At 34.3% G+C, this 17,819-nt stretch overlaps 2 protein-coding genes across 2 annotated transcripts; one reads left to right on the forward strand and one right to left on the reverse strand.

The window, feature by feature from the left end:
- The first annotated feature begins 495 nt into the window (after window positions 1-495).
- LOC109681038 (olfactory receptor 4K2-like) lies at window positions 496-1,464 on the forward strand. Its single transcript, XM_020155626.2, has one exon. The coding sequence runs from the start codon at window positions 508-510 to the stop codon at window positions 1,462-1,464; it is 957 nt and encodes a 318-aa protein (XP_020011215.2). The 5' UTR covers window positions 496-507.
- A 14,791-nt stretch (window positions 1,465-16,255) lies between these two features.
- Window positions 16,256-17,203, reverse strand: LOC109681040 (olfactory receptor 4K3-like). Its single transcript, XM_020155627.2, is given in 1 exon segment — window positions 16,256-17,203. A coding segment is annotated over 1 exon segment (948 nt).
- Window positions 17,204-17,819: the final 616 nt, after the last annotated feature.

Below are 17,819 nucleotides of genomic sequence, written 5' to 3' on the forward strand. Positions count from 1 at the left end.
ACTGAAAAGTAAATAATTTGTCACTCTCCAAAGGTATTAAGTGGATCTTCTGAAATCATTAACATGTTAAATAGTGTTCAACAATGACTGATTTAACATAATCTCATTTTTTGTGTAAGTGAAACCTTTGAGATTTCAACCCTACTTCTATTTATGTGCCTTAGTAAGCACATCTCACAAATAATGTAATCTTCCTGTGTAATGTGCATTGTGTAATTCAGGTATTTTCAGACAAGTGCATTATCATGTGAGTGTGTAAGAATGTAAGTTAATTCATAATGGTGCTGGCCAAAACCAAGAGATTGTTCTTCTCAAATGTTATCCAACAGCACTTGTTAAGTGGGTCCCAAAATAAAAACCTTCACTGAGAGGGATTTTAGGCAATCGGTGAGCTAGCTAGTTACTAAGTGATCCCATAAATCCTCTTCATGTAGTTACAGAAATATCACATTTTTCCAGCTCTGTAATTTTGTTCCTTTTAAGACTACAAAGCTGAGTCTGAAGACAATGGACAGGTCCAGCCATTCCAGAGTATCTGAGTTTGTGTTACTTGGACTTACAGATTCTCCTGAGCTCCAGATATTTTTCTCTGTGGTATTTTCCATTTTCTATTTTATGACCACATTTGGCAACTGCCTGATTTTGCTCACCATTCTGTCGACCTCACATCTGCACTCTCCCATGTACTTCTTGCTCAGCAACCTGTCTCTTATTGACCTGTGTCTGTCCTCCTTTGCCACACCAAAGATGATCATGGACTTCTTTGCTCAGCGCAAGACCATTTCCTTTGAGGGCTGCATTTCGCAGATCTTTTTGCTGCACCTTTTCACTGGGACTGAGATTGTACTGCTGATTTCCATGTCTTTCGACAGGTATATTGCCATATGTAAACCTCTCCATTATTCAACAATTATGAGTCAAAAAGTCTGTATTGGGCTTGTGGTAACTTCTTGGACAGTAGGCTTCCTGCATACAATCAGCCAGTTAGCATTCACCCTCTATTTGCCCTTCTGTGGTCCCAATGTTATAGATAGTTTCTTTTGCGACCTTCCTTTGGTCATCCAGCTGGCTTGTGTAGATATATATGCTCCTGGGATCTTCATGATCTCGACCAGTGGTGTGATTGCTCTTGTAAGTTTTCTGCTTTTGCTCACCTCCTACATCATTGTTCTTGTCACTGTTAGGGATCACTCCTCCACAGGATCATCTAAGGCTCTTTCTACCTGTACTGCACATTTTATAGTTGTGCTAATGTTCTCTGGGCCTTGCATCTTCATTTATATGTGGCCTTTCACAAACTTCCTGGTGGACAAGATTCTCTCTGTTTTCTACACCATCTTTACCCCTTTTCTGAATCCACTTACATATACTTTGAGAAACAAGGAAGTGAAGATATCAGTCAAGAAACTGAGCTATCAATATTTCAATTTTGGGAAAATTATTCCACAATATCCAGTGCAATGAATGGGATAATCTGTCTGAAATGGAGATCTCCAGTTTTGTTAATAGAACAATAGAAAATTGAACTCAAAATCTGCCTTTCAAGTATTTTCATCTGAATTTATGATAAGAAGAAGCTAGGATTGAGAGTATGCCTAGAAGTGCAGTGCTTGAAAGTCTTTTGAAATTATGGATCCATGTGATAATCTGTTGAAATCTAAAGCTTGTATTTACAGAAAAATACATATATCATCAAAATTGTGAATATAAATTTAGGGTTTTATATATCTGTGAATCCTATGCACATATCTCAAATTAAGACCCTTATAGAAGACTGAGATAGAACATGGTTCTCTCATTTTCTACCCTAGAACATCCAATTTTGCTGCCTAGCCTTGTTCCCACTGTAATTTAGATTTTTAATGAAGAGATTGGGGCATAACAGGATTTATTCATAACATTAGAAATACTTTTATGGGAAATTTGATATTGTGAAGAAATGTTTTTGAATGACATTGAACAATTTTGATTCAGTAGGTCAATTTTTTTTGAGTTCTAAAGTCAAATTTGAACATGAGAGAGAAGTTAAAAGGATTTGAACTTTAACAATATAGGTTCTTAATAGGTGTGCATACCACCATCACTTGATAATTTAATACCAAGTAATCAATCAAATGATAATTTGTAAAGTTTAAATCAAAGAAAGTAAGCTATGTAAATCTGATTGGCTTTCAGAACCCAGGTGAAAATCATAGACATGATTAACCTATTTAGCACTGAAGCTTTTAACTATTAAATTCATGATACATTTTTCACTTTTGAAATAAAACATTCCAAAATATTATTAGCCTCACTATAAATTTTGCTTCCAGTTTTCAATATAATATGACTATTGGGAAGAAAAGATAATAGGAATTTAAAAAAACACATATTCCAATTCTCCTTAATTTGGTTTATTATGGATTATGTTAAATAAATGTTTTATTATAAAATGTTTTTTGAAATCAGCTGGTCAACCATTTTGCTAACTGCTAAACAACCAAAGGGTCAGAGAATTCATAGAACCAGTTTATAGCTAAATCACTAAAAGTAGCAAAGACAATTGCTCTTGATCAGACATGTGGAATCTTGGAATTAAATCTTGAACTTCTGTGTGCTATTCTGAGAGAGTGGTTTTATCTATCATTTTTTATATTTAATATGAAGATTATAAAAAGCAGATTCCATGTTTCTTGATACTGTTTTTAGGAAAGTAGACAGAATATATTCTCAAAATATCATTTCCTTTTCTCTTGGACGTCTACCTCAACTGTCTGATTTTTAGGTTTTTGAGGAATAGCTTCATTCAGGGCAAAGCACTAGCAATCTTTGATATTCTTATTTTGGGATGTCTCTAAGACTATAGTTTGTAAAGACATATGTCAGAGAAACAAGAATATTTTCTGGTTTCCAGTAATAATGGGTGTGTGTGTGACAAAACTGGGTTAGATTGGCTAATATTAATATTAACTAATAATATTTAACATAACATTAATATTTAATTAATTTATAATATTTATTAATGTTAATATTATTAATATTAATACATGGTGTCTCTTTGAATTGACTGTTATGAAAAGATTTCTTGGAGCCAACTGTCATCAGGGATTTAGATGGTGAGTATGTTGACAAAAACACAAGCCTTTACCCTGTAAAGAAAGAAATGGCATTTACAATTTATTACACTTACATTAGATCTTTAAGATCTCAACAACTTCAACGTTAGAAACTTCCAAGGCAAATGTTTTACAACTGAAATTTAATAATGTACTGAATTTTATGAGGCAATGTAATATTAGAGTTATGAACAAAGGCACACATTTAGTTTGAAACCTAGTTTATTTTTAACCAAATCATAAACTCCTCTTTATTGTCTCAAGTTAGTCAAACAAAAATGTTCATAGGGAAAGGCACTTTTGCCTCATTCCCATTCTTCAGCAAAAGTTATTATCTTTGCTTTAAAATATGAACCTGAGCTCTGAAGTGTCGATTTACTGAAGTTCACAATCTGTTTCTGTCAAGAGACATAATCCTGCAATTATGTAGTACCAGTCTGCTGTAGGCCTGAATTCCAGTCCCATTACTTTCTTCTTGTAAAATTTGTCTTTTATAATGTTCTTAATAAACTAGTTTTATAATGTTCAGTTTCTTCATCTATACAACCTAGTAATAGTATTTAACCACTATTGATGTTATAGAAATTGAATTAAAACTCAGTAACATATTTAGCAGTGTTTGGTATTCATTAAAGGTTTAACAATTATCAACCAATAATATATCATTATCATAGCTGTTGGGATGTATATGTCAAAAACTGTAGTCACTGGAATGGAACTGGAGGTGCTTACTTAATCATGAATGGCATAGTTTTATATGACAATAGAATCTGTTATTAATTTACCTAATGTTATGTTGGACCTGTGCAATTATTGAGAGTTTTTGATGTATTTCTCTGGTTAATGTTGTCATTTGTGTGCCTGTATTTTCTAAAGAAGAAGTATAGCTTCTTATTTTAAATTGAAGCATATCCCAAGATGGCATGAAAGGGCAAGATAATAATTACACTATGTCCACTAGGACACTGCCTTTTTAAAAAGTTAAGTGCCTTGAAATAAACGTGGTTAAGAAGTCTAAAGGATGATGTGTGTGTTTCATCTCTCATCTTTTACTTATTCAAAAGGTGGATTTTGAACTTTTTTAAAAATAAAATCAGAGAACAAGGGAGCAGAACAGGTCCTGTCTGTAGGTTGGTACCAGTGGGAGGAGAGGAGGATATTGGGAAATGGTGTAGAAGAGTGGATATTGTGCAAATACTATGTATACATGTATGAAATTTGAAAAATGAGACCAGTTGAAATTTCCAGGAATGGAGGGAGGGGAATAAAGGAAAATGATGGAGTGGGTGAATTCAACTATGATATATTGCAAGAACTTTTGTAAATGCCGTGATGTACCCCCAGCACAATCATCAAAAAGGTAATAATTTGAATGCTTCAAATTCTTCTATAATCTGATTTATTAAAACTTTTAACTGGGAAATGAATGCTGACTTATTTACTTTATATAAAGCACATTAATAAACAAGTTTCAACTTTCAGCAGAAAGACTGTCTAGATTTATGAAAATATAAATGAATTATTTGTTTGGAAACATGGTGGAAAGTAATATTTAATAAGTTGTTCAATCTAGAACCATAAAATTATAGACTCAAGTTAGACATTTCATTTGGCAAATAAATTCCTAAAGCTGGAGAATGATACGTAATCTCTACCTAGGAATTTCCTAGGGACTGCATTAAACCCTGATCTGCACCCTTCCAGCCTTGCTCGCTGATCTCCTTAAGATTGCTGCACTGAGGCAGTGTATTGGATTACCATTCATCAACATGTTACACATCCCAGTATCTGAAGATGGCTCGCACCACTTCAACACTTTTAGGTCTTCTTCAGGCTACCCTGCAGGTCCTTTGCTATAGAGTTTTTGTCATCAAAGAAGGGAGTGAATCAGAGGTTCAAGGAGAAGAGCTGGGGGGAGTAGAGAACAAAAATGGATGTAGTAGAGTACTTAGCTATTAATACATTCACAACTTGGATTCTGTCTCTTCTTCTCATTTGCCACCCATACAATAAAGGAAGAGTCCTATTTCTAAATATCTCTCTATCTCTATCTCTATAGCTATGTACATATCCATATCTACATCTCTACTTGTCTATCTATCTATTTATATTTTATGTCTCCATATCTGCTGCCATCTCTGTGGACCATATTCAAATAATTGTTGAACTGAAAATTCACATTTCAGGATAAGTGCTTTATATTTAAAAACAAAAATAATAAATTTTCTGAAGAATGGAAATGAGGAAAAGTACATTTCTACCTTAACCATTTTTCTGCCCAGAGCAGTACATAGTCTACTGTGTACTATCTACTAGTACTATTAAGTACACAGTCTAGTATTGCAGCCAGCCTTCCTAGTTTTTCTCTCATGATTCCTCATGTGCAACTCATTTTCCACATAACAGACTAGGAGAGAGGGACAGAAGAAGAAAAGCTGATTAATGGGTATTAAGTCATAGATAAGGGTTAGAGGTTCTCATGTCCTTTAAGGAGTAATGAGACGATGTAATGATAAAGTAACATGCATTTCAAAAAACTAGAAGAAAAGAATTTGAATGTTTTCATGATAAAAATGATAAATGTTACCTGATTATCCAAATTTAAATGTTACTCAATGTATACATGTAGCAAAACATTAAATAGTATTCCATAAATATGTATAGCTTCCGTGTTTATAAAATTTAAATAAAAATAAATACGAGCATGTGAAAGTGTGGAGTGCATCACAGACTTTCAAGAGGACTATGAAGAGAATTCAGGTCTGTGAACTGAGGAATGATTATATCCATTTTTTCTGGTCCCTAATTGAAAAGTACCACTTCTTTCAATTACAAACTCAGAGAGCATTATCAATCAGTACTTGTGATTTTTATCATCACATATATTTTTATACCATGGAAAGGTACAGAAATCTAAAAACATTCTTAGTGATCACCATTATTTAAAAACAATTTTAGAATTGTTTCTAAAAACAATTCTAGGTCTTCTGCAATGTTTAAAAAAGCACACATATTACTATATCACAACTTAAAATACTTTGATAAGTGTATTTTAGTATAATTGCTGTCTTTGTGCCTCTATATATTTTTGTATGTTTGAGGTTATTTGTAGGAGAGAACTTGGGGTCCTCTAAATTTCCAAAGGGGTATACAATACATATGCACTTACACATTTGCACATGCCATGAAGAGCTCTCAGAGAGTGCCGTCTGTGAGGCCAGGGCACCTGGGTGACTCAGCTCTATGCCTTGGCAGGCTTGTGGTTTGGAGCAAATTATTAATGCCTTTATTCTCGTTTTCTCATCATCTCTGAAGCAGAGTTTGCAAGTTGGCAGACTGCAGTCTGCAAATGTCCCGTATTCCCAATACATTTTGTGTTCCCTTGAAGATTTATAATGGCATCATTATAAATTTAAAATTAGATAGGGAGAAATCTGTGTTTGTAATTCATGATTTTTCTTGAAAATACAGATTATGATTTTTCTTAAAAAATGAGACAAATATAAACTCACCCACATTCATCCAGAATTCCAAGCTAGCACTGAGCTTTCAGATGGAGCAGGCAGCAGACAATTCATCTCTCCGTTCTTCTTGTACCTGGACACTACCTTTACGTATATTACTCCAGCAGACTGTGACCCTGGATGAGTAATTTAATGTTTATAGTAAGTCCTTTCTACCATGATATCTAAAACTTTTCTTTCAAATGAACCCTAATTTTGTAAAATCCAGTCTTTTCCTGACACATTCTAAACAAAAATACTCTTCATTAAATCACTAGAAAACAGTAATGTAAATTATTCTTATATGAGATTTTAAGCCAGATCGGTATATAAAAATCTATTCTTTTATTTTCTTCTTTTTTTATGCTTCCTGCTTCCAGGAAGATTTACATTCTCTGGTTATTATAGAGATAGGATCTTGCTATCTGCCCAAAGTGGCTTAGATTGTGACCATCCTTATTTAAAGCTTCCCACTATGGTTGGAATTACAGGTTTGTGCCACCATGTTTTTTCTGTTGAGATAGGATCTGACAAACTGTTCCTCCCGCCCCAGCATGTCCTGGAACTGCAATCCTCCCATTCTCAGCCTCCCACATAGTTTGGGATGATAAGTGTGCACCACTGTGCCCAGCTCTTGGTTGAGATGAGGTCTTGCAAACTTTTTGCCCTTGCTGGCCTTGAACAGTGATCTTCCTGATCTCAGCCTCCTAAGTAGCTAGGGTTACAGGCCAGAAACATGCTTAATCATTGGCATAACATTATACATTTAAGAGCATTAGTTCTTCCAAAGATACCTCTAACTGGAGGGCAGGATTTGTGTCTACAAAAAATATTTCAGAATTAGTAGGGACGGGATGACATTGTCTTAAGTAGGTTTTTCCACCTTTGTCCAATGAGTGGAATTTTAGTCTCTTTCCAGGAAATTCAACACCTGTGTTTTATGTCTTTACACAGCAGGAAACACGCTGTCCTGGGAAATGAAGATACGAATGGAGATATATCACACTTAATAAAAATACCTATATCTTTATAAAATTATAATAAGCAGAAAGATAATTGCAATGTAGCATCAGATTGCCACAGTGTAAATTTGTATGTGGTGATGTGAAGGCCTAGATACATGCACAGAGAAATGCAGCTGGCAAAGTCAGAGATTGCTTCTCAGATTGAATACTGATCTGAGATTTGAATGCCAGGGAAGGAACTGCATAAACAAAGGCAGAGAAAGATAAAATGCTCAGTAAATTCAGGAACTACATGTACTTTACTAATTCTACACAAGAAAATATTAAGCTTTCTAGGTGTGCTGTTTCATGCTTGTCATCCCAGCACTCAGGAAGTTCGTGCAGGAGGAGAATGAGTTAGAGACCAGTGTTGGCTACATAGTGAGACGCTAGCTCAAAAAAATAACCAAAAATTCTGTTAGAAGTAGTGGAAAGAAAGACTATGCTATTAGGATATGGTCACTATCATAAAGAAATAAGATAAATTCTACAGATAACAGAGAAACATTGAGTAAATGAGGGCAGACCATTTACATTTAACCAACCAGCCAACTTTTATCCAGTTCTGTTGTAAGAACAGAAATTTTACAAACTTCTCAGGTGATTGGAGCAAAATCTTTTGTCTTATTTATGTATTTCCTTCTGTTGGAAAAGCAGTGTGTGTTTGGCTATATTGTATCTATAGAAGAAAATTTATTCCAGGTCTTGTCTTTTTCCATGTCCTTATATATCACTGAATTTGCTTGTTTACCCTGTATGCTGAAACTGGGATTAGACAGAGAGCTGATTTGAGGCTATTGTTATTCCAGTAGTTTCTGGATTCCCCTTTTCCTCTTATTCTCTTCTCTTCTAGGCTTTTTGCACCTTGAGGTCATTTCCCAGAATCTCTCATCCTCCCATACCCTGAAATAATCTTTTTGGCTTACATATGTCTGCTCCCCTGCACGGAAGGTTGTTGCATTTTCACTGGGTAGGATGAGGTGGCAGTTAATGTCTTACATTAAGGTAAAGCACCTGGAAGGGAGCAGGAGAGATTACAGAGCATGTCCCTCATGAGGCATGCATTGCTCAGCACTTGTTTCTCCAAAGGTGAATTAACATTCTTGCTGCTAGTTTCAACATTCTATATTCACTATTGGTTGGGTTATGTATTTACTTCTTCTCAAACATTTATTATTAAAAGTTTATAATGAGATAGGAATGTGGATCACAGAAATGATACCTGTGGGGTCGAGAAATATATAACAAAGGTTATGGCAATATATATCAGGATCCTGGTTGCCTCCTCTGCTGTAGTTTGCATTTCCCTGTCCCTTGAGCACTAACTTTTCTTTTTTCTCCAATGTGCCAGGTTCCACTCTTTTGGGGCTCTTATATCTGCTTGAAAATATCTTCCATCCCTACTTGCTCACCTTTCCCATGTCCTACCTATTCCTTAGGACTAAACTTGATGCAGTTTCTCCAAAAAGTCTCCCAATGACCACACCAATTATGGAGTCTCCGGCATTATTTTTCCTTTTCTATTTAAATTTTTAATTAGTAATACAAAATAACGAGTTTCATTATGACATTTTCATACATGAATACTACGTATTTTGATGATATTCACCCCTATCAACCTCTCTTGTCAGATTCCCCAATCCAGCAAGTCCATCCTCCCCTCAAATAACCCCCCTTCTTCTTTGACGTCTTTTTTAAAATCTAGGTTCCATACATGAGAGAAAACCAATTATGTTTGTCTTTCTGAAGTGCATGCCTTTTTATCCAGGGCAATAAGGCAAAAGAAAGAAATAAAAGGGATACAAGTAGGAAAGGAAGAAGTCAAATTATTATTTTCAGATGATAGATCCTATGCTTCAGTCCTGAAGAGTCCACCAGACAACTCTTTGATCTGATAAACACTTTGAGCCAAGTAGCAAGATACAAATCAACATACAAAAATCAGTAGCTTTTCTATATGCCAATAACAAACATGCTGAAAAAGGAATCAGGAAAACAAGTCCACTCATAATAGCTACAAAAAAAATCCTACAAATAAACTCAACCAAGAAGGTGAAAGGCCTCTACAATGAAAACTATGAAACTCTGAGGAAATAAATGAAAGAAAACACTAAAAGGTGGAAAGAACTCCCGTATTCAATAAATATGGTTAAAACATAATAACCTGAGGTGATATGGAAATTCAATGCTTTCTCCACCAACATTTCAATGACATTCTTGACAGAAATAGAAAAAATCCTGAAATTCATATGGAAGCATATATTCTTTTCTTCCATATATCTTCCTCACAGTGCTCACTATATCTAATTAGAAATGATTATGCTATTATTTATCAATGCAGTTAATTCCCCCTTTACAATATAATTCCAGGAGGGAGAAACTAGATGTCATATTACTCCCTATCTCCTACAAGTTGCAATGCTTAGCACACACAGATACTCAATGAACACTTATTGAAAATTAGATGAGGTGCAATAATAAGTCATCTGCAGGTTAGTTTTGGAGCACAGAGGAGGGATTGTCTAATTGTGCTAGATATAAAAGGAAGTTAATAAATTTAACAGAGTGTAGTGATAGTATAAATGAGTTTTAACAGGAATAGCATGATTCTAGGAAGACAGGGGTGGGGTGAGGGCATTTTAGGAAAAAAACAGAAGTATAAGCCAATATAGTGTATGCTGAGAAATGGAGCTCATTGTTCACTTTAGAGAAAAGAAATGCTGCTTGTGTAATACATGAAGCTTAAAATTTAGGCAGAGATAAGGGTCAAGAGAACCAAATGTGCTAGTACTCAATCTTTATAATGCATGGCATATGAAAGGTAGATATAGAGCAGTTATATTACCAGACTTCCATTGTAGAAGGACGGCTTCTGGGCTTGGGGCATTCAAGAAAAAGGACTCTAATATACATTATGTCAACTGTTAGATTTGATCCTTTTATGGTGCAATTATGAATAAATAAGCACTATCATATTCTTGATTCTTACACATGAACATATCTTTTGAAACAAAATCCTATTACAGAGTATATATCTTATAAATATGCTTGCATGTATAGCAAATGTTATTTATTTAATATTATTCATAGTATTGATTTAATAGGCTAAATAGAATACTTTATCATCTATCAATAAATATGTTAAGTTGTATTAAATTAGATACAAAATGAAAAAAAGAAATGAGTCTGTGTACTGCTATAAATAGCTCTCCTTGATACTACTAAGTAAAAAAAAATAGTTTCTAAATATAAGAAGAATTTGAAATAACAAGGAGGCATAAGTATTTTTCCATTAATTTTCATTAGCATATATTAATTGTACAAAATAATGGATTATGAGATTTTTATACATGTATATATTAAGATTTTATCATATTCAAGGAGATAAAAGAATGAATATATATTTGAATCTGTTTATATTTTATTAAAGAAGCCCCAGTTATTATGACACAAATTAACTGGGTGTATGCATGTGCTTATGTGTATGCATGTGTTTGTGTGTGTGCATATATGGTGGAAACAAAGCAGATCTTTTCATATTCCTGTGATTTCTTTAACATAGAACTATATTATATACTGAAAACATTACAAGCATAAAAAGGAAAGAAGAAAGGAAGAGAGGGAAGCAGGAAGGAAAGCTTAGATTAAATGCTGGCTTCACAATTTATTTATTAATGGTATGGTGTTAGTCAAATCACTTAACCATTTTCTCAATTTCTGAATGGGCAAAACTATGATGATAATGATATACTGTTCATAGAATTGTTACAAAATTAAATAATTAATGTCAAACATATGAATTTAATTGATTAAAAGATGACAATAAATATACATTTAATTAAGCATTTGTATCAGAGTTTGGTAGATATCAGTTATGAAATATTAAATGTGATTATAGTTCAATTTTCACCCTAGAGAAATTTGTTGTCCTGCCTCCACAGAAGTTTCACAGGGTATTTTCTCACAAACTGTCATTGATCAGACATGTGGTTGATGGACCTTCAAGGTCTCCAGGATAATTTGAGGGATATAAACCCAGGGTCCTTTACTTATGCCTTTTGTTTATGACTCGGGTTTGAACTCAGGGCCTAATGCTTGCTAGGCAGGTGCTCTTATTGCTTGAGCCACTCCACCTATGACTTTTACTCACAGAATGAGGAAGTCAGTTTGTTTCCTACTTAGTTAATACACTTCACTAGCATGACACAGGATGTGTAACACATCTCAATATATTTATATATCAATCTAACCTTTGTGTTAGAAAACAAAGAGTCATGGGTCATTTTAACACTGAATGCATAACAAAAGCTAGAAAATATCTCTTTACCTCCTTTATTTTCTTCTTTCCTTCCTTCCTTCTTTCCTTCCTTCCTTCCTTCCTTCCTTCCTTCTATTTTGTTATAACAGTATAAAGTATAGACAAATGGGGGAGGGGGCGAGAAAGAGAGAGAGAAACATTTCCTGTTCCCCACATAGGAAATGAAAGCAAAGACTTGAGTTTCTTTCCTCTTATATGAATTCCTGGCCATCTCAGTTCCCCTCTTGGCAACTGGAATTTAGGACAATTTATTCTTAAAATACTATGGGACCAAATGAATTGAAAATCAGAAGTCCAGCACACTAGATCAGTACAGAATGAATGGACCGCAGAGAGGATCTACTCCAATTAGAGATCGGCATAAGATCCCATGTTACTAGTTGAATTTGACAAGGACATTTAAGCTGTCTCTCTAGTTCTAACTGTTAATGGTAGACTGTGATCAGAAGATTTCCACATTCTTTTTTCCCACGTGGAAAAATCCATGACAGGTCATGTGGGTGTAAATGGGGTTTACTAAAAGTTAGGGAGGGGAAATACAAAAAGGGTCATGGTGGGACCAGGTAGAAACTCCAAACAAAGACATTGTCTTTCTGTTTTCCAGGTGATTTTGATACCTATGATAACCTATGTAAAGGGAAGAACCTGGTGATTCCCAACCATTAATCAATGAGTGGGGAAGGGCATACGTGGACCCTGGGCTAAGTGAGGGTAAATTGAGTTGTCCCTGAGCTGGGGTGTGAGTAACCCACACACATTTGCAATTGAAAAGAAGTATCAGAGAAAGAGGAATGTCCAACCTGAAATATAATATTAAGTTATATATTTTCTAAGAGTCCAGAACTTTTCCTGATTTTAGCCTGTCTCATGACCACATCATATCTATGATTACTATCACATCCTATATTCAAGTATTAGTGGAATAGCAATTAAGAGAACACTAAAAAGATACTTATGTCACAAAAGATAACTATTTCAAGAGCAATTATCAAAAGTATACATCACCATTTTAAATATTGAGGCCATCACTAAAACCAAAAGAGAACAGAACCAAACACTTGAGCTACGATAGCATAATGACAAAAACAAGCAAGGGCAAAGTTACTCTCAAAATGCTTGCCAATCATAAGAAAAGACACAGACTTAGGAGTTCTTTATTGGCTCTGAAAAAAGTAAAAATACTTTAAGATACTTCCTTTGAAGCAGTAAGTTTTATATTAAATCTTGAAAAGAAATACAATAAAGCCTTGTCTTAGTTTTAAAAGTCATTGAGGTGTTTTTTGGGGGAAGGGTTCTCACTATGTAATTCAGGCAAGCCTCTTAACTCACTATGTAGCTCAGTCTGTCCTGGAATATGTGATCCTTCTTCCTTAGCCTCCCTATTGTTGGCATTAGAGGTGTGTGTCTCTATGTCTTCTTCATTGAGAACTTTTAAAACAAATACTGTAATATCATTTTATAAATAGATTTTTTGGATGAAGAGTGGAACAAATTGAGAAGTGACCAGAAGCAATGGCATGTAAAACTAATTTTTTCTTTGTCACATTTTCTACAAAGAAGTTTCACAAGCAGTCAGCTATACCTAAGATGGGTGATCACTTTGCTGACTCTTCTTTCAGCTTTAAGATAAGCAGGGCAAGGCACTTCTTTAATAAGAAGTAGTGAATTTGCAGTAGGGAGAGAAATAGGGAAAAAAGGGACTTTGATGCCAGGCTCTGGTTTGGTGCTGAAAAGTCAGAGCTCAAAGTTCATCCAGTCTGAGACAAATCTCCATCCTTGCTTTGCATGTTGTACACTTTTTTGAATAATGATTGTTGGGTATTTCTCATTTCTCTATATTTATCTTGATTTCTTTTTAGACTGCATTAGAGATCAAGTTAGAAATAATTTAAGCCCAGTAAAGAATACAGAACAGAAAAGACTAACTAAAGAAGAAAATTTCAATAAAGAATTTAAATGACTCAATATGACTATACTACGTACAGTTTTGATTAAGGTAATGGCTCTTAGGTGGGAAAACATCGTATCATAAAATTAGGTTCAATCTTGAGTTGTTAGTTTCATCCTTTACGAAGAATTTTTAACTCTAGTGTTAGGTTGCCTTTCTATGGCTATCACAATGAAAGACTGAATGCCAGAAGTGACTGAGAGGGTAATCCTGACAGTGAAGGGATCAGAATAGGACTCAGATATCCCTTCACTCAAATTTTTTTAGGTTGGTACTTACATGACCTGTCTGTCTGGACTTAATTTATTAATGTCACATTTTTCCTATTTCTAAAACTTAGAACCTACAATTTTATTTTCAAACACATGTGAATTTTCATATTGTATAGCCTGTGACATTTATTTAGCTATAATTCTAGTGGTGTGGTGTATATAATATAGATTTGTAGTGTATAATTATATGATGATATATAATCAGTGTATATACTAGGATTCTAAAAAGGTGCAAAACAAGCATAGAAAAAATATGCAGCAGTCAGTACCCTAGTCACCTAACAATATGCTATTGATTAAAATGAAATAAAAAGAATTTAACTTAGAGACTTGGTCTGATTAACAGAATAGAGGATGACAGAGTAGGTTTATAATATTCAGAGAGTCATATAAATAGTTTTACTATTTTTTACATTAACATTAATTCAATAGTTAATATCTCAGAAACCATTAAACACATTCATAAATTAAACTGTATTTACTTATAATATGAAATAAAATTAAGATAATTTATTTTTAACTCTATCAAATCCAATAACTTTTGCAACAATTGTAATATACAACTAGGACAGGTTCAACATACTGATAGAGACTATTGTATCAATGTAGTAACCAATATATTAATTTCTTTATGATAGGTAAATATATGTCTATTTATCATATATCTATCCTTCCATTTACCTACCTACCCATCTACTTATATACATCCACCCACCCATCTACACATCCATCTTTCTGCTCATACATTCATCTAATGATTGATTATTCTATTTGACTCCTTAAAATATTTCTATCAGTCACCTTTATGTCTATATATTTTCATCTATACTCAGGGCAGGACAATATTACAAAAAATAACATGCAAACTTTGACAATACCAGGCAATTGGCTAATTATCCATGGTTACAATAGTTAGGTTTTATGAGTTAAGCATTTCTCATATACATAGCTCTCAAAACAATAATGATCAAAATTCTCTTGAAGACAATCTGGCCCTAGTTCAATAGAAAAAGGGAGAAAGAGAAAGAGAAGAAAAAGAGAAAGACAAGGTAACTTTGTGTGAACTTTGGAAAGTAACATTATTCCTTGGTTTTCAATTTCATGAACTATAAAATAAGTAGACTTGAGTAGTTGGTTATTATTTTCTAAAAATTTCAGCTATTAGTTATATCAAAACATTGAGGGACCACTGTTTCACTGTTCACAGGGTCCATAAGTCAAACACTGTGTTTAGCCAGAAGGAGAATGGCTAGACTTTCTAGGACCTAGCTTTTTATAAGGTGACTTTGAATTACAAAAATGACACTGTAAACATGGTATCAAAATTACTCATCACTGCTTAAAAAATAAATAAATAACCATGTTTGTTAGAGAAAAACCTAATGCTCTCTCTAAATAGGACGGCCTTAGAAAAGCTACCATATCCTTGGGTCTTAGTTTCATCTTTTGTAGAAAAGAACAATGGATGGGATTTGTTGTATGCTAGGATCTTTTAACTCTTTAATATATAAGACAAAAAGAATTTTCCTGGAGTTTTATTGTACTGTTTTAAAGCTAATGAATCCACTCTAGGGAGTGTAGGGACTGAATACCGATAAGATATATTCTCACTCTTGTTGAACATGAGTTATAAACAAAATAAATAGCAAACAATTTTACTCACCCAAAACTCCCTATTTCTTTCTGATTTGAATCAAAAAGTTGTTCATCAACATTCTGTCAGCTATGAAAATCCTACTGTTACTTGGATTTGCAGGGTTCTATACCAGGTATTGGTATTTTCACAAGTACCTATTTTCTTAGACTATTAAAAAAGGCTGGGAGAGAATGTAGTCTTTCTTAACACATGTGAATGTCTCAAGGAAATTAATGATCAAGTACTTAAATCTGACAAAAGTTGAATATTCTAAAACATAGTTCCTTGCACATTGAAATGTTGACTGAGTTTGTTAACACTGTTTAGTAAATGTTACGTGAATGTTACCAGAATTCAGTGATGGCTGAGGATGATTACATAAAAAGTTCTGCCATGAACTAATTGATTTCTTGAATGGTTTCACATTTGATTGTTGACCAATTGAATAAGGAGGATAAATTCTGAATAAATGTTTCATTTCAAGAGGTATGATCAAGTTTTCTAGACTTAAAGATATGGTTTCTGAGTTTCCTCATGGAATTCTTAACATTTTTATTTCTAAAAGTATAGATCACTGGATTTAAGAGGGGAGTGAATATAGTATAAAATACAGAGAGAACTTTGTCTACTGGGAAATTTGTGAAAGGCCATATGTAGATGAAAATGCATGGACCAAAAAAAAGGGTTACAACAGTGAAGTGGGCACTGCAAGTGGAAAGGGCTTTGGTGGACGCCCCAGAGGAATGCTGCCGAATGGTGACTAGAATGACAGTATAGGAGATCACTAAGAGGATGAAGCACACCAGGGCAATCATGCCACTTGTGGAGATCATGAACACCCCCAGAATGTAGGTGTCTACACAGGCAAGTTTAATTACTAAAGGAAGGTCACAAAAGAAGCTGTTTACTTCATTGGGTCCACAGAAGGGCAGATTCACTGTAAATGCTAACTGACTCAGAGCATGGAAGATGCCCACAATCCAAGAAAGTATCACAAAACCAACGCACATTCTCTAGTTCATGATGGTTAAATAATGTAGAGGCTTACATATAGCCACACACCTATCAAAAGACATGGAGATCAGTAGTACAATCTCAGCACCTCCCAAGAGATGTAGGAAGAATATCTGGGTTATACAACCTTCAAAAGAGATAGCTCTGTGCTTTCTAAAGAAGTCTGCAATCATTTTGGGTGTGGCAAATAAGGCCAGAGACATGTCAATGAAGGAGAGATTGCCCAGAAGAAAGTACATGGGGGAGTGAAGGCATGGCTCCAACATGACGGTGAGCACAATAAGGAGGTTCCCCAGCACAGTGGCTGCATAGACTGTGGAGAAAAACAGGAATTAGAAGATCTGGAGTTCTGATGATCCAGACAGACCACATAGTATGAATTCAGTCACCACTGACTGATTGCTCCAGGCCATTCACTTTAATTTCTGGAAGAACTTTGACATTTCCACATGAGAGAGCAACTAGGAAAAAATACAGCAAGGAAACTCAAAGTGAGATTTTTTTTTTTTTGCATAGAATGATTTTGTGGCAGTCTACTACCTTGGTATACCCTTGTCCAAATCAAACTGGCCAAATATTTTTCCCAATGGCTTATCCAGATAATTTAATTGATTCAAGTAAACATTAGACCTTATAACTTAGAAATTTGTCTTACAAATAAAAACTAATGCCAGCATGTTTGCCTTTTCTATAATATCATGACAGGTGGGAGGCTAGCATGAAGAATGCTTGAGAATCATGCCTGATTATTAGTTGAAACACTAGTGGAAAGGATCATAGGTTCTGGTACTTTGCAGTGGCCAGGGAAAATAAATAGAACACAAGGGGAGAGAAAATTTCTACAGAGAAACATAATCAGTTTCAATTTTTCTGGTAAAGATTGTCCAGAACCAAAATGAAATGGCTTTTAATTCTTTTAGTTTTCACTTCAGATGTATAGCTATTATGAATGACACTTGTTCTGACACCAATGTCATAGTTTTGTTTTAACAGTTGACAAGCATGTTTTCCTTAAAGTCTGTGGAATTA

The sequence above is a fragment of the Castor canadensis genome, chromosome 3, assembly GCF_047511655.1.
Source record: "Castor canadensis chromosome 3, mCasCan1.hap1v2, whole genome shotgun sequence".
NCBI lineage: Eukaryota > Metazoa > Chordata > Mammalia > Rodentia > Castoridae > Castor > Castor canadensis.

Excerpts from the sequence above, each read along its gene's own strand:
- LOC109681038 (XM_020155626.2), top strand. The coding sequence starts at position 508 with ATGGACAGGTCCAGCCATTCCAGAGTATCTGAGTTTGTGTTACTTGGA.